The 25,105-nt window shown below is 25.3% G+C and overlaps 1 protein-coding gene, 1 long non-coding RNA gene and 1 other non-coding gene across 3 annotated transcripts in view; 2 read left to right on the top strand and 1 right to left on the bottom strand.

Moving 5' to 3' along the window:
* Positions 1-25,105, top strand: part of LOC132920315 (rap guanine nucleotide exchange factor 4) — a 197,338-nt gene that overhangs the window by 18,057 nt on the left and 154,176 nt on the right. The window contains exon 2 of the mRNA XM_060982598.1: positions 22,184-22,326. Coding sequence (XP_060838581.1) covers positions 22,184-22,326 — 143 coding nt within the window. The remainder of the gene's footprint in view (positions 1-22,183; positions 22,327-25,105) is intronic.
* On the bottom strand, positions 9,114-9,615 carry LOC132923043 (uncharacterized). Its single transcript, XR_009661084.1, has 2 exons — positions 9,421-9,615; positions 9,114-9,327 (listed from the first exon to the last, which is right to left on the bottom strand). It is a non-coding gene; the product is annotated as an uncharacterized LOC132923043 (long non-coding RNA).
* On the top strand, positions 21,070-21,152 carry Trnal-cag (transfer RNA leucine (anticodon CAG)). Its single transcript has one exon. It is a non-coding gene; the product is annotated as a tRNA-Leu (tRNA).

Genomic DNA, 25,105 nt, shown 5'->3' with positions numbered 1-25,105 from the left:
TTAACTGAGTGTACTGATGAATTTCTCTAACTTTATGGTTATTAAGGGCTAACATACTTATATGTTCCCATGATGTGTATGTGACGTGAAAATATCCTGACAGAAGTTTTCCCGAAAATTACGAGTCTGGCTTGTAAAGGCTTGTTGGATCTTATCACACAAATTAAGTACCTGTGGGAGATAGAAAGTTTGATGTTTTAGTCATAGTTATAGCACTTTATGGTCGATCGAAGATGAAGAATTTACCAAAAAATAAATTTTAATTTATGTAAAAACATCAATATAAACACAAACATATTTTTTTTTATACGTATTTTTTTACAATATATTCGTTCGTATGTTTGATATACATTTACTTTATACTCGATGTGGTGATATAAACTATAGTATGTAGCAATATTGTGCGCAGTATACACAATAGAAAATAACGAGTTGAAAAAGTCAAAAGAGTAATAACTAATATTAGCCTCATTGTGTTATGTAATTGTGGTGTATAATCATAATAGGTTAGGTTAGGTTTTGTATTCATTGCATTTGATTTTTTATTAATTTAAAATAATAAATGTGATAAAACAATTACATTTTACCAACACTAAATCCAGCATTTATTTCTAACTATAATATATCTTAAGAGTTATGATACAGAAAATTGATTATGTAGTTAACTAGGTAGATATTTTCTGAAGCGTTCAACTGGTGATTTGTATTTCTTAACCGTAGCTTTAACCAAACGAATATTAAACAATGCTGTAAAGATAATAATTCAATTAGAATAAAGGAATTCACATTTCATAAGTATATATAATGCTGGTTTTCGTTGTAAATATTATTAATATATTCATTTTAAATATCCATCAAGGCAAGCATTTCTAAATAACAATTGCAGATTTAATTAGATTAGATTTATAACTCATACTTTGTATACATTTAAATATTTTAAACTAATAACCACTTATAGTATTATGAAATAGGTACCTATTAAATAAATAAGTAAAATTAAATCACTTGATATTCTATGTTTGAAATATCCACACAATCAAATGATTAAATTTAATAATTTATATGTATAATAATATTTAATAAATAAATGTCATGATTACTAGAAACTCTTATAAAATATATTAATTTTTTATGTTTTTAAGTGAGAATTGGTAAATATTTTTGTACTTTATATTTTTTACAATGTGATAAATATTAATTGAAAATTCTTAAGTTGTATAAATACTGTAAGTATGTATTATGTTATGTTCCTGGTATTATATCAACCCAAGGAATTGTTAACTAGAAAATACATGGAAATCTTGGACTTCTGAGTGTCCCGAAATTTTACAAAATTTGTGTTAATCCATATAAAAACATTTAATATAAAATAATGGTTAATTAGTATAATTGGTTCAAAATGTGTTAATCTTAAAATATTAAATGTTATACATTTAAATTTTAAATCTCTTTACCTATTTTATTTCATAGTTAAAAATAAATTTTCTATTTTTTTCTAAATAAATTATCTTTCAAATTATTCTTATTTTACTAACATAAAATAATTTGTATTTATTTACAGTTATTAAAATTGTACTATAATAATATATTATTGTGTAATATTCCTATCCGTAAGTTTTGATATTTTAGATTCTGAACGGATCAGTGAATGTATTGGTTTTACAATGATGTGTGTTTTTTATTAATTTTTTATTGCATCTTTATATTCTTGATTTTTAAAATATTATAACAGATATATTATTACTAACTTAACTTTCTCAATGACGATTTACACTTGAAATTAATTATACAGCAGAATAACAACCCCAATATTTTTTATATTAATCTTATACAAAACAAATATAATTGTTTATTATTTTATACCAATATTAATTTAACTGTGCTCAAAGTCTAAACATTTTGTAATTACATTTAGTGTAATGCATAGCGTGTCAGTAGTTTTTTAATAGCAAACTTCAATTCTCATTGCAAATTATTCTCACGCTATTCGTACTCAGTTGCTTTTAATCTAACGATAAGCACTTATACGCTTTTTGAACACTGTAAAGGTTATAAAAAATTGTTTAGGCTCCTTGGAATTTTCATTAAAAATGTTTTAAAATACATTATTATGGTTTATCATTTTATATAATATATCAGATTAGGGAGAGCTCTAGAAAATAAATTCAATTATGATTGAAAACTTGCTCATTTTCCTTGAAATAGGGTTTTATATTTTAATGTAAATATTATTCACGATTATGTAAAATGTGATAAAAGTATAAAACATTCATTCACGATGTATTAGTTTCCTATGTGTTGATAAAAGGTCTGAAAATTGTATTTGAACTTTGAAGCCTCTTGTTTAGTATAGGTATGTGGAAGTATTAAAAGTTAATAAAACCACATCTTTATTAAAGCTATGGATCCATATTATTTACTACCAATTATAAACTTTGAACAAAAGGTTTATTATAGAGTTTATGCATCTCAAATAATACTCAAAAAACATTAATTAAAAAAACTAAAAATTATTATTAGGTTTTAATTACCAAGTGCTTTATCACTAACTTAATATATACACTTTTGACATATAGGTAACTATAAAACTATCAAAAGTTTTAAAACTAATTGATCAGAAATTCCGAGATTTCCTTATATTTCAAATAGTTATATAATAGGTAAGTACTTGTAACATAATTTAATTACTCTGGTACTTTAAAATGCATTAGGCCGGATTTTATGTTTTTGCTTTTAGAAAAGTTACTTGTGGTTACTAAAATATTGGTTTTATCATAGTTTACAATATTTAAAATATATTTCAGGGTTACTCATTGTAAATCGCTTTTATTACTACCAAATACCAAACAATCACATAAAAGTTAATCACGTATATACAGCATTAAAAAAAAAAATGTATATTGTTAACATGCCTTTTATTTTATATAAATTTAATTTGTATTTGATGTATTTACCATAGCGAAATTAAAATAAAAACATTGAACGATAAACAGGAAGTATGTTTTTGTAACTTGGAAAATATTCGGCAGGAAACAAAAAAATATATACATATATACTACATAACCAATTATTACAATTTTTAGAATCAAAAGTGTTAACTATTTTAGTGTACCTATGTAAGTTTTTTTTTTGGTCGTCTTAATGAAATAAAATCTTATCTATAAAGTGGCGTACAACTAATTTAAAATAAAAATTCGTAAATGACATCAGTTTTAAATTTTTTAATAACAATTTGTTTATAAAATGTATTTTTGATGTAGAAACTATTATGTATTTGAATCAAATTTGTTCTGGTGAGACCGTTTAAATCAACCATGAAACTTTCAATTTTGGATAGAATTTTGAATACGAATGTATTCTAGGTTGGGGTTGGGTTTTTTAATATTACAAATTTTAAAAGATATAGTTATATTATACGGCTCAAAAAATGTAATTTATTGAACATACACCACAGATATATTAATATTTAAAAACAATTTTCCAAACCTTCCATTAGGATCACACGAACAAAACAATAAAACATCATCGTTTATAATTAATGGCCTACTGAGGTGAAAAAATGTTATTATTCGGGTATGAACTAAAGATTTTATTTTCTCTAAAAAGCGATTGCCACAAAAAAGAAATATTTTTTAAAATATGTTAAAATGTAATTAAAAAAATTTAAAAAATAATATTGTCACGGTCAAAACAAAACTATATATATTTAAAATTCGCTTTATTATTATTTAAGTATGTCAATGAGAGTTTCAAGTGTTTTATATTTAATAATTTATCCATAAATAATATGAGCAAAAGGAAAAATATCTTAAATGTACGTTAACGTAGCTAAATTTAAAAAATAATTTTTTAGATCCAAATAATCTGTGATCTATCTCCTAATATGAATATTATGATGTAATTACCTTAAGTCTTTAATCCTATTCATGACGTATATTCAATTTTTTCCTTTAGATTTTTCATTCAAGACTCTCCATCTCCATGTTAGATTAAATTGTTTTCATGGATTGCGTTATATGAATACAGCTTCTCTGGCTGCATTAGTTTTCTACGAGAATGAGTATGGTACGCGTCTTACGTGCTCCGAATAACTCTTGTGTTGTACCTACTAGTAATAGTATACATACTGCACACGGTTAAAATAAAAACGATAATGATAAAAATACTTACTTATATATTATATGTAATGAAAAATGTATAAAGCAATTTTAAGGCGTATTTCTTTTATTACCTATATAATATGTAGTTGGATATCCGGTGCAATCCAATGATAGGTTACAGCAAAATTGTTTACTTTTCTGCGTGATCTTCATTTATGATATGTAATAGGGAAACATCCGATAGCAATCTTATACCATTAATTAAAAGTACACATTTATTTTGTGCTAGTGTACTAGTATCTATAAAAATATAGGTATTTCTGTTTTGGTTTAATTTTAATATTTAATAAGGTTTGAGATACGAGCGAGAATAATCCGTGGATTCAGATAAGATATAATTAATATAATATAAATATATAAAAAAAAATATTCATTTTAGATACTTAATATTTTTATGTTTCAACTATATTCTATGCATTGTAATAATTTATTTAATTTGACTTAACCTAACCTAACCTAACCAATAATTATTAATTATAATTAGGAAATTATAACTATATATATATATATAGTTATGCATAGTTACATTTATTTTACAGAGTAGGTAACTGGTTACAAGTTACAGTTACGTAACTAAATTATATTATTATATTAAAATTTTTAAGTTATAGTTGTTACAAATGAATAATTATAAGATTATAAAATATAGAAATTATTAACAGTTAGCCAATATAATATAATATAAACATAAAATGTATCGTATTATTATAATACAAGACGGTTTTAATAACTATTTTAAATATTTACTTAAGCTGTATGTATCATTAGTAAAAATATACAACACAAGTGGTAACGAGTTAAATTTTAAAATTACTAGAAAATGATGTAAATATTTAATCATTACAAGTTACAACTAAATGTAACTATCTTATATAACTTTGATAAATATAACTTAATGCTGCTTATCCTTGTCCGCATTGAATAATCTTATTATGGGTTACAAAATAATTGTTAATTACAATCTTGGTTGCTAAAATAAATATTCTGTTTTTTTTTTTTTTTTACGGCAATTTGCTCGAAAATTATTTATTTGTCTTAAATATTATTTAGATGATAATATATTCATAATAAAACAATTTTTATGAAAAACATTAATTTTTATACTCTGTTGTAACATTTTAATTTTTTAAGTGTTTTAAATTACATTATAAGTTTATGTTTAATTTCATATTTTAAATAAAACAATTTTCTTGGAATAATTATACAAGCATCGAATTTCATATGAGTATTTAATTAGTTATAACAAGTGTTTAAAGTTTAAATGAGTAGTTGATCAACATTTTAAACGTACTCTTGCAACCTGCCACATTTCAATCCAACATTTAAACTTTATATACATATAACACTAATCAACTAATCATTTGTTATTTATTTTTAAAATCGTTTTTAATATCTCTAAAAAATATTCTACTTCAGAATATGAAATATAAGTGCATTTTTTATTTTCAAAAAAGTGAAAAAACTTAAACAATTATAAATAATTTAAAAAAAATATTAGAAATATATATATATTTTTTTTAAATATTGTTTTAGAATGATATAAAATATAAAAGTAGTATTTCTAAAAATGGAAATACTTAATGAGATATATTGATTGTTTACTTTTGCTAGAATCATCTGTATAGTATGTAATTTCAAAAATGTATAGTTTATTTTGGTTAAATCGTCCTATAAAGTCTATAAGACTGATTAAAAATAAAAATCAATAAAACATATTGAGTGAATAGAAATAAAAACAATGTAATAATTGTTTGTTAATTTTGTTTACCAAAAATGCAGACCTTTTCCGCTCAGAATAATTTATCATTAAAATCTTATACATCCACTACACCCTACCAAAGTAGTTACTTAATTGACAGCTTTTTGAATTTTCTTTTTGACGTTTCTATATGACACTGCGGTATTTGTACTTTCTGGGGTGAAATCAAACATATATAATATAACTTCTTTAATAATATTCTTGATATAAATATGTATAAAAGAAGTGTTTAATGAAAAAAAATACATTTTTCTTATCCAATTAAAAATTATGAATAAACAAAAATATTGTACTTGAATATTAGGTACTTAAATTGTTTGTATAAAATGTAACTTGATTATTTACATTAAAGAGATAAAAGGATTGAGAGATTTTAGTTGTTATTAATTTAAGTTAAAGATATCCATGATTTTATGCTTACTTTCTTACATATTTTATTCATTTTTGTTATGTATCGAATTGAATTTAAACTATGATTACGAGACGAGAAGTAAAATTTGATACTTTTTTAATGATATGAGTAGAGTGAATGAGGAATGTAATTTTCTGATTGTAGACCAAGATAACTTTTAAGATGTGTTATATTTCATAGCCTGAAGGTATATGTATTTAAATAGAATTTGCTGATTTGACGATTGAGTATTTTTTGTAATCAATCTTTCTAAAGATATTTTATTTTTATCTTGCTTTAATGTGGGTAGGTAAATATTTTTTAATGATTTTTAGTAACCGGTAACGCTAAAATGTTTTTAAAATAATGTTTTTATATTTAGTTTTTATAATATTTTAAGTATTTTAATTTATTTTGTAGAACTTATATTATTTATACCTAAAGAAAAAAAGAATAAAGATTTGTTTTTACACGCTGAGTGAGAATAAATAAACTTTTGGTGATACAAGGATTGATCTATTCCCTGAAATAATCTTTTAAAATAGTGATGTACTTCAAAAGCTTTATATACATCCTTTTTAGATTTGTAATTGGACACAGATAGTAAATCTTAGAATTTTTCAATTCTCAGTTGTTTTTGAAACCAAATAACAAAAAACTTTAAAAATAATAAATTTGTTAAATTGTTAGTAAACTCTAAAATGTTGTGTTTATTACACTTTTAAAAAGTAAAGGTTATTTCTTTGTTCTGTTTCTTAGATGATTTTAAGTTTCTGATACTCCTTTAGTTTTATTTTTACTTCTACCGACTAATCCTTAATATTTTAAGATCTTACTTAAATTAACTTAATTGTATTATTATATTAATCTGAAGATTTCTCTTACTCTAATATTTAACTTTATAACTGTCGAGTTGTAATAATTGTCATTAATATTAAATAAAAGTAAAATAAATTTAACATGTAGCAACGTAGCATACCAATATTTTATTATTAGATAAATAATAATATGTGCCCTGCTAAAAAAAATTAAAAAGTATTTTTTTTATTGAATATATTTTATATTAGTTGTTTAATAGTTAAGCACATTTATATTTTTAATTTTTAGTTTTATATAAAAAAAACTGTTAGTATAATTTCACGCATATTGTTTTTAGATTACCATAATTATATTATATATAGCTGATTATTAGCTGATTATAGCTAATACAAGTTGTATGCTTATAAAATGCACAAAATATGTTTTCTATTTGTAAAATTGTTTAAAATTTTCTTAAAACATTACAATGAATAGCGTATAACCTAATTTAATTTAATAACTTAAACCCACAATTAAATTAAATATTTTTGTTTAAAACCCAGTGTTCATTGTTTATAAAACTGAATACGATTCATACAGATATACCAGTTAACTGTGTTCTGTATTGTACATGTATATGTCCGCTTTTCACCGGAGTCATGCATTTTTCACCGTTACCATTGACAACGACCCGACGAGGTCCCCATTAAATAGCCCAACATGTTGTACGAGTGTACGACCCACAATAGCCGCAACATGTGCACGCCGTATACTCATCTTGACTCGCAGAAACACCTTTTTGTATACTCCCCTTCAATCCTGATACACGTATAAGCTCAAACTCAATTTGGGGTCTGTGTAGGATTTAATGAGCCGTAAATCTGGAAGGCATGTTATCGACATCAAATCCTCTTCATCCGTTTAGCCACGATAAAAGTTTATGATTTAGTTGTTGAGAATTTCTAAAGCATTATCACAAGACCGTACTGTCAAGTCACACATTTTAAACCATAATCTGTTATTATGGCTTGCAATTAGGATAGGATTTTGAATAAAGTTTGATAATTCAAGTCTCATACATACAAATGTCAAAAATGGTTTTTCCTCAAACACTTTAAAAATTATTAAAAAATCAATACGAAATACAAAAACATGTAAAAAATTTTAATTTCAAAATAATTTTTATAAATATACTAGCTATAATATATTACTAGGCTTCACCTGTGAAAAATGAACATTTATAAAATGCGGAATTAGGCGTATTATTTAAGTGTTTCTTAGTTTTACGCGCATGTCGGTATCCAGTCTACTTCATTCTGTGAACAAATCTGACCGTGGTGAGCAATCCGCCTACGGCGGATTGAATACTTTGTTTGGTATATTTCGGTTTAAGTGTAATAATTTCATGAGCTAATCGGTTTAGGTGTACTTTTACCTACGAAAATGAACAATTTACGGCTCTTGTTATTATTATTATATATTATATATAATATATGGTATGTAGTTAATCTACAAAAGTATATAAAAAAGTTTGTTCAGTGCCATCAATTGGACGTTGTTCTAAACTTTTCTAGTATCTCTAAGAACAATATCTAAAATTATCTTTAAAATCACTCGAGTATTTATTGAGTTTATAAACCACAATCACACACATATATTGCCTTTTGTAATATAATATGTTGCTAATATACAGTATTATGTGATTTAAATAAACATATTTAAAAAAAATGTATAACAATTTGACATGGTGTGTGTGTGTGTGTATTTGATTCGTGGTGTTATTATTAATCAATAAGACTGTAAATTAAAACAATTTATTATAAGCATTATGATATGACATATTATTTTTTCCTCGCCCGCTCACTTATTGCGTTGTATAATAATTTTAGACAGGTTAATACCAGGAGTCAGGAAGTGACAATGACGGTCTGATAATATTTTTTTTTATTAACTTTGTTCAATATCTACAGACGTAATTGAAACGTACTAAAAATTAATAATGCAATTTTTAAACTTGTATGATTTATAAGACTTTTATTATAAAATAACCATATTATTATGTTAATAATAATGGATAGACAACTATGATATCTATAGTTTTATATTCTAGGCAGAGCGAGAGTGTGACGATGGTGTGTTTATCTTTTACTGTCGTTATTGATTTTGTCGAGTTTAGGAGCAGATAATTTAATTTAGTCTTTAACACCGAATGTAGTTTCCTGTAAACAATTCGATGTAGCTTATACCCAGGAGTCAAAAATAGGAAATTCCCAGTTGTTACGTAATGTAAAATATGACACTGAAATACGTACGCGAATCGTCGTGCCATCTCCTGATGTGAACTCGGCCCGAATCGGTCATCCCGAACTAAAACACACGCGCATATTTACTTCTGCAGTTACTACAAAAGTTTCATTCGCTATTCATATGCCTACGATGTCGTTGCGCGAAATAACTTGTTCGTCGTTATACCCGTAAAAACTTTATGCGGTACGTGTAATCGTCTACATAACTGTGCCCGTAAAGACTTTGCGTGGCAAGTTTGACTTTTGTATGTATTATATATATATGTGTGTATTATATATATATGTGTGTATTATATATATATGTGTGTATATATGTTGTGATACATTGTTGATACTTGATAACATCGGGTCATGCATTCGTGCGTCACTGTCAACAGTAATCAATGATTTATTTTCTAGGTTATCATAGTTCATGTGAGTCAGCACACTTAATAAGTCAATACAACTAAAATATATTAATTTAAGTTGGTTTTCATAAATTACCGATTATAGATTTTAAGTATTAATATATTATCCATTGTGTCATCTTTATATAATTTGTATGATTCCAAACATTTAAGGCGTACCCTATAGTAATCTAATCTATCTAATATCTATGTCTATAGAAACATGATGTTTTAAATAGATGTTAACAATTTCCGTGACCCAACTCTCGGGCATCATCGCAGGGATTCCACCAGTGGAACATCACAAGTAATTTTATTAATAATTATTGATACTTTATGAAGAATAAGTACCATAATAATATTATCGTCATTTTTATGTATTGAGTGGAGAATCATGTAATATGAGCAAATAGACAGTTCTCGCTAAGAATTATTATTCATTTATTATTATTGAATTCAAATTTAATAAATCTATCACAGTAATTTACTCTATGACGAAGTATACTCAAAACCTGATGTAAGTACCTATAATACCTGTATCTATTTATTCTTTTTATATTTATTTTTCATATATTAAAATATAGTAGCAAAAAAATACCATGTACTTTGAATTAATTATTAAAATTTATTAGGAGTAGCTTTATTTTATTATATAGAATTTATGCTCTTATTACAACATAAATAAATTATAATTAAAAAAAGTATAAGAAATATCCAATATTTCATTAAAGATTTCAATATTATAATATCATTGTGTTCAGTTACATCGAATTATTATTATTATTTTTTGCATCTAATTAAATATAAACCATTTAATATTGTAGATAATTCTGGTGACATAAACTTTAAACTATTTGAACTAAATGTAAATGTATATATTATGTACATATCAAATAAATACAACAATTAATTGATTTGAATACTTAATTTATATTTTTATATAATGATTAGAGAATGGTGAATTAATTAATTTTGACTAATTTAATTATTATATCCAATATCCATATTATGTAACAACTCTAATACATCACTATATTAGAGTCGATCTTAAACATAAATAATTTAAAATTTAAAATTACGATGAATCTAATTGCTTTTACATATGTTGCAAATATCTACGAGCAATTAAGTAAACGTATGCAATTAAAATAAAATGACACTGAAAAAACAATCATTATCATCACTATTATTATTTAAGACCCATTATATACAGATGTTATGCCATAAACAGAAAACAATTCAGAGTTTATATAAATATTAAGAAATTAATATGTGGATAATTACTTATTTATAAAATTGAATTAATTGATTCAAAGTAAATTCCATCTATTAAATTAAAGTATCGTCTTTTAAGTTTTAAAGTTGGTAATGAAAGACAGAATTAAAGAATTAATTTTAAATCACGTTTTGCTTTTCAAATCCTACGATTAATTTAGTGTTGAAAGGTACCCCATTACCCCAATGAATTCATTAAATCACAGAAAACTGAAGTATTTTTCAACTGTTTTAAATAATGTTTTGTTTTAAAATATGATTTAATTTAGTTGTTATTCAACAATTCAAAAATATATTTGAACGATTTTAACATACCTACCTATAACCTATATGTTTATGTTTTTTATAGTTTATTTTTATTACCTAACCTAAATACGTTAACTTCAAATTTCTATAAAAAAATAAAAACTATATATATATCAAAAATTGATACCATGTCAACTTATAATTATTATATTACATTTTAAAATTGACTATTTGATGCATTTTTATTCTTGCAAAAAATTTGAAAATGTGAAACTTGAAACACGTAGGTATAAAAATTTTTTTTTTAAATTAAAAGTTTAAGTATGGATAAAATATTAGCCATTATAGTTTATTATTTATTTTGAATTAATATATATTTACAAAAAGGTGTACTAAATTAACGGTTGTTGTTGAAACATACAATAATTTACATCAATTTCTACGAAAAATAAGGATTTTCCACAAGCGCTGTTATTTATTTACTTTAAATTCAAGAATATGTTTTATACAAATATTTGAAACTCACTACTACTCCTATCACGTCTTATACTGTCATTTTATATATAAAATTTAATTTTTCAAAATATTTATTCTGATTTTAATCTATTTATACCATATAACTTAATATTCACACCTTTATTAACCTACGAGTACATGCGTTATTATTAACAAAATTAGGTCAACCTATTGAATTACACTTATAGTAATAATTATTTAATACAAAATAATATAAATATTATAAATTACATTAAATAATAAACGCTGATCTACCCGTTTTATTCACCCAAAAATATTTTACAATAATTGTATATAACATAATAAACAAAATGCATACGAAATTTTAAAAAAAACAATAGACTGACAACTATCCAAATAATATAAAATATAAAACATAATAACAAATGTATGACTTAACTTAATTGAGAAAACAACCAATTTATTATAAACCATTTTTTTTTCATCGTTTTTAGAATAGTGAACATTTTTCTTTTATATTTACATGACATAAGTAAAAAAATACACAAGTCCTACTAGTACACAAATGATTGACTAAAATATTTATAATAATATTTAATTGGCATATTATATCGTATATTTTCCCGTTCTCAAGATGATATAGACCACCATAACCTTTAATGAAACTTTAAAAGTGAACAGAATGACAATTTTTTTAATAAAGAAATTTAACCGGTTAAATACCCATTTTTCTATACATATATACCTATTAATTCAAATTTAAAATGTATATTTACATTGACTTATTCAACGACAAAAAACAATCCTTACCTACTATACTCACAGAAGCAAGTAACCGTTAACTTTTCAATGCATTGAAAAATTTAGAAAAATAATCTGCTTCGGGGTATGCAATTAAAAATGTATATGTACTTAAAAAGCTGAACGACAATAATTTATAACGATTAAAGTTGTAAAAAATATAACTGTTGTGTTGTAATGCGACTTCAAAGTATAATATATAATACATATAATTTCAAAAACGCATACATTTTCGGAGAAGACTATAACTGGTTAGTGGTAAAAAACTCACTTCGGTGCAGGAAGTACATAGAAGTGTAGTATTGATGTGACGGGTAGCAATAGGTATTATGGTTTCATTACACCGTGGTTCGATAGACAATGTACGATAGTGGCTTAGGGCTTTCATCGATTGATATTATGACGTCGCGTTGTTCCTAGAAGGACTTTGCCGATGTAAATACGTGCCGGTTGAGAGTAGTCGCTGTACACACAGGTGTGTACCTGCGTGTATCGTTGTATTATAGTTTTAACGGTCTACGTGCGTGATCATGACGGTGTAACATGTAACGAAACCTGCGCTCGATAGGGATTCGATATGCGTGTGTCAACTCAACACGTCCCTGCAGATACCTACATCTGAAAATTCTGAGAGAGAAATGGATTTAAAAACGAAAGGCTGCGAAGGGCCGTGAAAAAAAAAGATGTAAAATACGTATACGTATTTAATATTTATATATCTATGATAGTTGAATAAATTTAAAATATTAAATACTCATAGTTAAAAAAAAAAAAATCGATAAACCGCAAAACCATATAAAATATCGTAAGTATTCGGTAAACTATTTTTTAAGCGTTTACTATTTTTATGTAAATTAAATACTGAATGAGAAATATATCTCAGAATATTTCAAATAGTTTCTGGGGCATAAAATTCTCCCTCATAATTCATCAATCATTTTCACCCTTATCTATAGAAAATAACCTAGAATATCCTATATTATTACAAACATAATAAACAAATGCTGTACGTTATAATTATAATATGAAACTATGTTTTTCCCTAAATATTTCTTTCTATTAAAATCACGCTTGGCCAGTGAGTTAATCGCTCATCATAAAATCGTGTTGAATCCAATTATTCAAATTTATCATACTGATATTTATTTTGGGCTGCTAACGGTCTATATGGTGTAATGCATTCCCCTATTATATACATGTTTCCGATCAGACACAACCGTTATTGACTTTACTGAAGACGAGGTTATATATTATTATCGAAGTCTACAATCAACAAAAACTCAGTTACATACTAATGCCTAAGACCAACAAAATCATCTTGATCTAAATAACTGATTGAAATATATAATTAAATTTCAAAGTAAATCAAACCAAGTTCCTTCATATCAAATCCACTCTCCACTCTCCACCTCAACCAGGTTAAAAAAGCAGTTTTTTATTATTCCTTTTCCGCAACACAGACATCTAAGTACCATGGCCTAAAATTAGATCGTAGACTAATTTTGTTTCATATTAATATATTATACACATTAAATGAATTTTCTCGAATAATAATTAATTGATTCCGTATGTTAAAAATACAAAAAGTAAAAAAATAAATAATCATACCTTAAAATTAAAAACTAAACTACTAATTTACAAAGTACCATTTCATCATACCTGGTATCCTAAGGACTCTAACTTAAAGCTGATTTCAGAAAATTGTTATAATTCAAAAAACATTAACGCAAAACACGACAATTATTGCACATAAATTATTATATTCTAAACACAATTAAATTTAAAAATTTTCTATGCTAGTTTTAAGCTATTATACAACTTATTTGTAATTTTTGTAGAATTTTTGAATGTGTGGATAATCATTTGAAGATTTGGCTGAAAATTGAAATACACAATTTCAATGTATTACAAGATTTTTTTCAAGCATTTGTAATTCAATTTTCACATCAAAATTATTTCATAGTAAAAAATGTATATATTATTTATTAAAATTAAATTTTAACGAATCAATTACACTTGATACACCTATTATACAGACATATATCAGAATGAGTTACATGGTTTCTTATTATATGGTTATACCTAATTATAGGTATACGCCTTAAATGCTTGAAAATATTTTTTTTTCTAGATCTACCTATATTCTTTATTTGTAGAATTTAAATTCTCGAGCGTTCGAACAAATAGTATTGGATTTATGATCATTAATTTTTATTTATAATTGTTCTAATTGCACATAAATACATAATATATATAATATTTTACTTACTAATTCAGTTAAAAAGTAAACACTAACAAAAATAAATATTTTTTTAGGAAATAAAAAAACACTCTAGAGAACTTGTGATGGATTGTTTAAAATATAGTTTTAAACAGATTCTGACTACACAGTGTACTTACTTCTTAGTATGTTTTGCTTGGTACAGCGTTGTAGTTCTTAATTATAGTTGTTTCCCTTTAAATGACTAATGAGATACCTACATAAATAATATTGCGACCACGAGTAATGGATATGCATACAAATGCATGTGGAATATATTTGTATGTATTATTTATATGCACAATAATATGGGAATAAATAAATGTTTTACATCAGGTACCTAATTAAAATAACGCATTATGTTTTGCACAACTATTAAATGTGAATACATTTTTTATAAAATTGATCAAAAGTATACTTTTATAGAATTATAACTATATTTACTCCTGTATACAAGGAAGTATGACATAAATATTATGTTATATCCTCCCCTCTCAGTCATCGAAAAATTAGCTAATATTAAGAAATAACTGAGGACGTAAAATAAATAAATATTTATAAAAACATTAGAGAGAAATGGTAATTAGAGAGTATAAAAATAACAGTACAGTATTTTAGAGTATTATAACAATCTTGACTTTTGAATAACTACATATGGCGCTATTCATTGTTAACATAAATATTATTAATTTATATATTTGAATACAAACAAAGGTTTAAGTATAGATAGCATATTTACTTTCTTTAAAGGCAGGTGTAATACTCATACATATTTTTTTTTTATATTCTTAGCGGCTCTATCAATCTACAAATTATTGAATGTTTATATTTTATTTTGTTATTTTTTTCATGAAGTTTATTATTGAGTTTTGAAGCGGAAAAAATGCTTCAATCTTTAAATATGATGGTATTTTCTGATACAAAATTGACACCTATTGAGGTGTTAAAATAATAATAATGTCTGTAATTTATCAGGAAAAATCTAAAAAAATACTTTTAAATATTTTTTTAAGCTATTTATATAGACATTTGAAATATGATAATTATTTTTGTGTTTTTCGATTTAAAATAGTTAATTTTTCTTTTTCAAGTGAAAATTAATAAAAGCTTAAACATTTAGTACAAGGTTTCTGATAAGTTATTTTTACGGCCATTAAAAAATATTGAAATTTTTTTTTAAAGTGTTTGTAGTTAAAATTTTAACGTGTTGTTTCGCTTGAAATCAAATTATAAAATAAAATATTCTTAGAAATATAGTCTGACACACCACCTCCATTTATAATCGTTTTTCATATGGAATATGAGAGTGTCATCCATTTAAGCGACCTACTCAATAACGAGGAACACTACTACCTATACGTTAGAGCGACTTTTCTGGTTTTTTTTTTATTGATATTCCGCTTATATTTTATCTTTTTTTAGAACATAAATTGTTTTCGAATACCTTCAGAATTGCATTATGACAGAAAATATTTAGGTATGCGATAAAATATAAAAATGTATATGCCTTCATAATAATATTTAAAACGTGTATACCCATTATATTTTCTTATGTTCATAATAATATTATAATGAATATTATGATAATTAATGTATTTTATAATACCTAGACAATCAATCTATTCAATGTTTAGAATAAACTATAGAGTTATTTTTATTTACAGCTCAATACATTCGTATGAAATTATAATAAAATATATAGGTATAGGATATAATGAATATATGAATATAAGAGCGCGTCCACGGCTAGTCCGTGTGGCATTAACGTGACATAAATTTGTTTTTTGCAGCATTTTTAGATGCCGTACTTAACATTTTCGATCGGCCTGGTAGGTATGGTATATACTATATACTACATTAAAAAAAATTTACTCTGTTATGCTTTATGTAGTAAATAAATACAATTATTATGTAGGTACATTCAATATCCTATTAAATATTAACAGCAAATCAAATTAACGTATACTTTTTACCTATATTATAAATAATTATGCATTTGAGTTCTAATAATTCTATATTTAGAGACTAATTACATAATATTATATAAATACTAAATCCAACTAAATAATATGCATAAGTACTCAACTCCAAACCAAGAAAATGAGCAAATTGTCGACGTCAGAGTGATTCGTTCGGTCAGATCCGCGCGTTACGGGTCACCTTTACATAACATAACGAGTCATTTGATGATTAGTTGACTAGTTTTTGGCAACTAAGTGAACTTGTTTGTATAATATTTCCTTTGATTTTGACTCGTGGTGGGATCGCGGTGTTTAAACAAGGCATCCTAACTGCATGACCATCATCTTAACTTGGTAGAAGTATAAATTCGATCTATTTGCATCATGAAATAAATTACTGCAAATATATTATGTTAAAAAAAAATATGATGAAAAATGTAATCAATGATAATAATAATAAGTATCATTATAATTGTATTTATTTGAATGAACATATTTTCTTTTTAGGTACATTGAGTAAATTTTGAGCGTAAAAATGTAAAAATGGATAAATATAGGTAGATAAGAAATATGATATCAATAGCGTAGCAAAATAAAATCATTAAAATAAATTGTAATGGTTTTTGGAACTACCACGTGTGCTTACTCATCTTTCACTCCACTGTTGCAAATTCTTTGTTGCTTTTAAAATCACTGAATGTTCATAAACTTGTATGATTTTTAATAAAAATAAAGTCTTAAATGAATTAGGTAATTAAATGTCTGAAAAAACTATTAAAACTATACAACCAGTTGTTAGTATTCATTATTGTATTTAGCATGATATTGATTATTACATATTTACATAAATTATATATCACTACTGTACAAAACAAAACATTGTCGCTTTTATACATATAATACATATAGTTTATAGGTACGTGTTTAGTAACTAACTATGAATTATAATATTTAAATAATAATTATGATTATTTTCTATTAATTATAAATTATGATACACTATATTAGTCAATGTTATTATGTACGCCTTTTAAAATAGTTGCCGATGGCACAAAATACACAGTGATACCGGTCATATACTAATATGCATTTATACATATATTTTATCTTTCAAAAAAATTTAATTAAACGGATAAATTGCTAGGCAACATAATTTAAAAAAATGCACAAAGGTTCCCTGGGGTTCGCAGGTTAAACTATTTTATAAGCATGTACAATGTTTTTGAAATTTTAGCTTGTAATTTTTAAAACATTTAGCCTGCGGACACCGTAGAATATGTGCATTTTGTTTTATAATTTTATAAAACTTTTCAGCATGTGGTTGGTGTGAACTCTATTTCATGATTTTTTAACCTAATATATTATTAGTTTTACGTTAATGCAATGTATTTATCTAAATTTAAAGGAATAAAACATATTTACTGGTTTGAAGTCATTGCGCGGGGCATAAACCAAGTGAGAAATAAACACTTTATCTTTAAAATTAATTCACATCTTACAATTTCATCGAAGTATGGCACTGATCGATCAAAAATGGAAGTCACAATTAAAACTACAGTAGTTTTTTAATAAGTCCCATGTGACCATGCTGAGACTGTCCAATTTTAGCTCCATCTACACAGTTGATTGGAGCGGAAATTTATTATGCCCTCGAAATTATAAAAAAATGATTTATGCACATAGCTGCCATCCTCTACAGTGACTAACAAAATATTTTTATATTTTACAATTATAATATATAATATTTTCACCTCAAATGATAAGAACAAAAAAATCCAAAACCAAACCACACACTTTAAATCATTTTAAATATTAAATTATTTTGATATGAATAACAAGCAATAGTAAAATGTTGCAAAACGAAAATGCTGATGAAAAGGTTAAGAGGCAATAAATCTTCGGATGCTGTCAATTTAAATATCCTGATCTTACACGACGCCAAATCTAAAATTAAAGTAATTTCCGACAATAAGTGCAATACGGTAACAGCTGCGGATATACGAGTTAAATATAATATGACTCTTTCTACCGGACATCTCGAAAAAAAAAAATAGAAACCTCCATCAACAAAATGTGAATTGGTCACACAGTGATTACCCAACAATACCTTATGGAAAGTGAAGAACTCACTTTATAAGCGTATAAGTTTTAGTAACCTTCTATAACGATAAGATACAATATGATAACCGAATGTCTTACTCACGAAAAACGGAATTATTCAATATTTAGTCAAAATCTCATAAACCGGACTACACACAATTACTTCCTATCTTTCCTATAGGTACATTCTAAATTGATCGAATTATTATAACCCTATTTGAAATAAGTATAATATTTTTAAATAATTATTTTTCTTTACATAAAAAAAATTAAATTATATTAAAAGTATTATTAGCCAATGGCCAATTAGCAATTCACCGAGCAAAAACGTTATATAGGTATATATACATAAAAAAAATATAGTAATAATGCCTATACTTGTGTTTATAATTTTGTGTTTTACATAGTTTTTTGAATTATATCTAATTTAAGTTTAACTGAAAAATTAATGAAATAAATAATTATATTATAACAAGATACGAGGTCAAACATAAATATTAATATTACGTTACAATATAATAATATACGATTTAGTCGATTTACCTTATTTGACCTCATATCAGTCCTTTAGTACCTCCAGTCATTTCCGTATAATATATTATATTTCATACCTATAAATATAATTCAATTGGAACTGATTGTTTTCACGAAGACACTAATTTATTTGTTTGTGTTCAATTGAGAAATTTTAATTGGGTTTTATTACGAGTAGTTTAATAATTAAAATATACACATTATATGCAGACATTGTCGTCATCTATTTTATTGTTATAGAATTTTAGATTCTGAGCGAAGCGATATATGTATAATATTATTTTACAATGACGTAACAAAAATTGTTTTCTGTTTTTACTAATTTGATTTTCAACTTTGATGCTGGTTACTACCAAAGATTTTAAAATTTTAAATGAGAATTCATATATGTATTTTTACGAACTATAGGAAAAAGTTGAGTTTAACCTCACAAATATTTTTTATAAGCGTCTGAATTTGAAGTTTTGATGGACTTGGGTATTCATATATAAAATATCTCATGATTTCTAATCAAACAATCTTAGCTTTTTTTTATAATTCAAAAATTATTATTCACGGAAACTTGAAGCATTCCACTCGTACTTATTTAATTAACAATTGTTAATATTTTCTATAGTAATGAAAATGGTACTTATCAGTTTCGCGACTACTTTTTTTTACTTGGTGTAATTTAAAGTCATTAAAACAAATATAAAAATAATTAACTCGAGGTGGAAAATGTTCAGTCATGCAATTTAAAATTTTTAAAATGCCTGTACATGGGTTATCGTGCTTTTGACACCACATGAATTCAACCAAATAACTGTCTATATTATGTTAACGAGCCGTACTTTTTTTGTTGTACCATTTAAGGAATCCCCACAACCTTTCGAAATTACCTATCTCCCATCTCATCGAAATGACTGATTGTCGGTTTTATATTATATTATTAGGTATGGTAGGTAGGTACTAAGTATACTAAAACAAAATAATCAATGGAAGCTAATTGACTGAAATATATTACACGTTATTAGTTTAAAACCATATTTTTTTAGCACCATTTCAACAGCATGTGCATTTGCGATTTTTTGAATTTTGTTATATACATTATTTTGCGGATAATTTGCGTGATTTTGCGGTCTAGTTTTTAATTTTTGCGGACAAGTGGTTTTTTAGCAAATCAAAAAAAAAATGGTTTACTACCAAGTATTGACGTAGCTATTTAGCTTTTGATAATGATAGAAGCATTATTTAGTAATATGCCCCTGTCCCTTGTCATAGATCCTTACGTTTATGATTTATCCAAAACTTACATTATTTTTCAAATATTTTATCGTCAACTAAAGTATTTAGGTATCTATTAAAATAATAAAATTTGTTAGTAAATAGATATTACTAATTAAATATAGGTACCTACCTATAATCAATAATATAGACGAAATTAATAGAATTATATTATTTTGTCAATTTAATTTATCCAAATATATTTGAATTTTATTCTATCGTTTTAAATGTACTCTAAATGTAATATTTTAGTATTTTTTTAAAAAATTTTTAGAATATAGGTACCTACCTATTTATAACTTATAATACAGTGCTCAATTTATTCTATTATTTTTTCAATAATTGAATCAATGTCAAGGTGGCCGAGCGGTCTAAGGCGCTGCGTTCAGGTCGCAGTCCACTCTGTGGGCGTGGGTTCAAATCCCACCCTTGACAATTTTTTTTTTAAAACAAATTTTTATTTACAAAGCAAATTTATTATATTATGCACTATTTAAAGAAATATGGAAAACAGCTATTATATTTAACTCACGAGAATAGAAACGCATTTTCATAATACATAAGCTATTTTAAACAATTAATTTTTATATTTCCATAATGTTAATTTAAAATATCTTATGGGTCTCATGATAAATAAATTTACTTAAATGAAATCTGATGAAATTTACGGGGTGAGATTAGCAATTAAATATTAATAATCTCTCTTTAAAATGTACAGGCATGACGTATTCTGCATATCTTTTCACTACCATGGTTTATGGTATACCCATCTATTATTGTGGTGTACCAACTACCAACACCACGGTTCACGAAGGATGCTTATTATACTTGTATTGTAAATTAACCCAATAGTAATGACAATAAAATAAAGTTGTAACTCGCCTAAATGTATACTATATATGTATATATTATGTAATTTAATATGGTAAGTACTTGAATACTTTGCTTATTAATTATATTATATAGGTACCTTTATTACACTTGAAGTGACATTATATTACATTAATGTCGTTGATGTGATTTCAACAAACTAATTAATTACTCTTATGCGGATTACACGTCTTAGATACTACCTATGAGATGTGAAAATGAATGAACTAGACGGTTTATGTACCTAAGTGCGTTATATTTATAATATTATAAACCCACGACCTACCATAAAACCGTTGTGTGTAATTGAGAAAAAAATATCCTAGTGATTCGTGTTCAACAGCCATTCGTCATCCATATCAAAAACAGTAACAAAACAAAATTGAGTATTTTATTTTTAACTGAAAACGGTGAAAACTATTAATCATACGCGTACTACGTAGTACATGATATTGTTTAGTACTTGTACAATTTGATAATAATTATACGACATCAATAATAATGCGATGGTTATGGACTCGGGTATGAATGTGTCTTGTGTTTGATGATATCATTAAGTTGATTATTTTTAATTTCGCATTTCGTGCGTGTTTCAGGCCGTCCGACAGGAGCGCCAAAGACGTGGAGGCCATTACGTCACGACTCCGACGAGTGGACACGTTGAACCGTCTGCCCAACAACGTATTGCAACAGTTGGCGTTCGTAGGCTACTACGAGGACCTGGAACGCGGCGTTATGCGTAAGTCATGTCCAAACACAGTGCACACATTATCTGTTGCCGTGCCATAAATGTAATAATATCACATAGTACAGTAGCTATGGTAGGTATACTGACTCGCGAGAGGATGAAGCCGACCGTCCTTTTTCGGGTCAAGTGCTTTTGCCTTTTGGCTATGTTAGGTTTAAAAAGAAAATAAAATGTCACGTGCCGTTGATTATAATACGCATAACATATGTGTATTATATAACGTAATATACTTTTTTTACCCACACAAATACTGAAATACACATATATATATATATATATTATATTTGTATGCTGTTGTTTTATAATTGAAATTATACCGAGTTCGGCCGTACGTTTAACCGAGTAGCTCGTAATACTATAGACTAAATTTTAGTCATTAAAACGTAAAAACGCATAGAACATAATGTTATATTATTTTATTACTATTAGGGCACATGCAGGCACAAATATATAATCATAAAATAAACTATAAAAATAATTAATTTTTGAGAAATAAAATTTTATTTTAAAAACAATGTTTAATTATATTTACTATTTAGTAATCATTTCTAATTTTAAATATATTTATAGATATAAAATAGCCTCTAATAACGTGTTCATCGAATTAATAAATAAATTTATAACTATATAATATTTTATAATAATCAAAAAACAATAATTAAATAATATCCTTGGATTAGAGCAAATTAAATTGTTTTATTTTTCTTCTTCAAAAAGAAAAAATATTTGATATTTATATTTCAATTTAAAATAAAAAAATTTTATGTAGTTTTTATTTTAAACTTGATTAAAAAAATGAAATGAATAATATGCATCAAAATATATGCTTAAATATTTAAAACAAAACGTTACACATAGAATATCGTTTTGTCTTAAGATATAATATTTTGGTATAGTATTTAGGTATTTTTTAGAATTAACAATATTAAAATACAAAGTTGTAACTTTGTTTGCCCTAATTATCATATACACTTGAAAACACTAATAATTTACTTATAAATTACTGTACTACATTTAAAAAAATATATAACAAAATAGAATATATATATATATATATATATTAATTTTATTAATAAAAACCGACATTTATATTTAAACGCAATATGGCTGTTGCCTCGGGTACGTGGACCGCATAATATATATATAATTTCACTATCCCACAACGGCTTTGTAGTATGTACGCGTTTAAGTTTAAATATTCAAACAATCCACCGCAACGAGGAATGCGGCACAGGTGCGAACCGTATATGCATTTTTCAAAATCGCACGTCTCATCGTATATATAAATATCCGTGTTATATTTTATATCCAGATATATATCTTTCGGACGACCGCAAACGATGCGGCTAGAGGTGTTGCTGTTTACATACGATATATTGAATAAGTAATTATCGAAAATGTTTCAAATTTGTGTAACAAAGTATGTACAGTACCTTTATAAATGTATTGAAATGGTGTCCGAATTCTTTTTGATAAAGATCACTGATAATATATTTTCTTTCCAAGGTTGACGTGTGTCTTATATTATGTTATTATGTGATTATAAATAGTTGCTATTGTAATAATGTAAATGCCAAAATTGTATAGGTAATACAATTTTAATAAAATAAAATTTTATTATAACTTGGAAAAAAATTTCCAGAGAATTAGTTTCCTAAGTCGTATAGCTTAGCTGTATAATATATTATGTCGAGCGTACGTTGTCATTGAGCGGGTTACTGTAATGGATGTGTTAAATTTGAATATATTATATTATGTTTTATGAGAAGTGATACTTAGTGGAGACTTAAAGGTCTGTCTGGTTATACACGAATACTTCTAATTTTTCTAAGAAATATGTATTTACATTTGTAATTTAATTTATTTTTCTGTAAATAATATTATAGTATGTTAAACTAATTTTTGACAAAAATAAATTGCATACATCATAATAATTATTATAGGTATATTATTTATTATCATATTACTAACTAATTTTAACTTAAAAGTTAATACCCGCGTATCATCGAACACTTAAGTTTTGAACACTATAGGTTTTTGGTATACCTATATAGCCTATAAATATCTTAAAATTAGTTTAAATATTTTAAAAATATCATTGTTTTTTTTTTCGGTTTTAAATTATTAAGGAATTTAAGTAAATAGCATAAAATAAATCATAATATTTAAAATAGTTATAGAATAGAAAACTATCAAGAATAAGTTTATAATGTAAGACGAGAAGGGGAGCCTCACATATTAAAAATTATATTAATATATACATTTTAATCAACACTTCCGTAGTTACCTTAGTTGAGTTTTAGAATCGCCATTGACCATTGGTCCACTAATATAAACATTTTATGATACACGATTCTGTTATTTTAGTTCATTTATAATTATTCTTAATTACGCAATAGTCTAAGATATTATGAAATTCATTGGTATATCCAACCAAAAACGCATTTTTCTTATGGCCATCGAAAAATAAAATCATGTATTGCTATATTTAGGTATGATTTATATTATATTCTAAATGCATTCGAATCGTATAACAACTGCTGATGGCTATTTTGATTATGACTACCACGTGCAAGCGTGCAGTTAAATATTCTATATTTCTTCTATTTAAATGTATTTATATTATTCGAACAAAATCGAAATATGTTTTCAGAAAACGTTGATTTCAGTATACTTCCTGAGGGCGTATGTCTGAAGGTTGTACCTGGATAACTGAGAAAGCATTGAAGTTGTTTGTTTATAAATTCCCATTATAAACGGTTAAAAGGTT

The sequence above is a fragment of the Rhopalosiphum padi genome, chromosome 2, assembly GCF_020882245.1.
Source record: "Rhopalosiphum padi isolate XX-2018 chromosome 2, ASM2088224v1, whole genome shotgun sequence".
Classification (NCBI taxonomy): Eukaryota; Metazoa; Arthropoda; class Insecta; order Hemiptera; family Aphididae; genus Rhopalosiphum; species Rhopalosiphum padi.
Note: the sequence above shows the minus strand (reverse complement) of the source record. Positions and strands in the feature narration are given on the sequence as shown.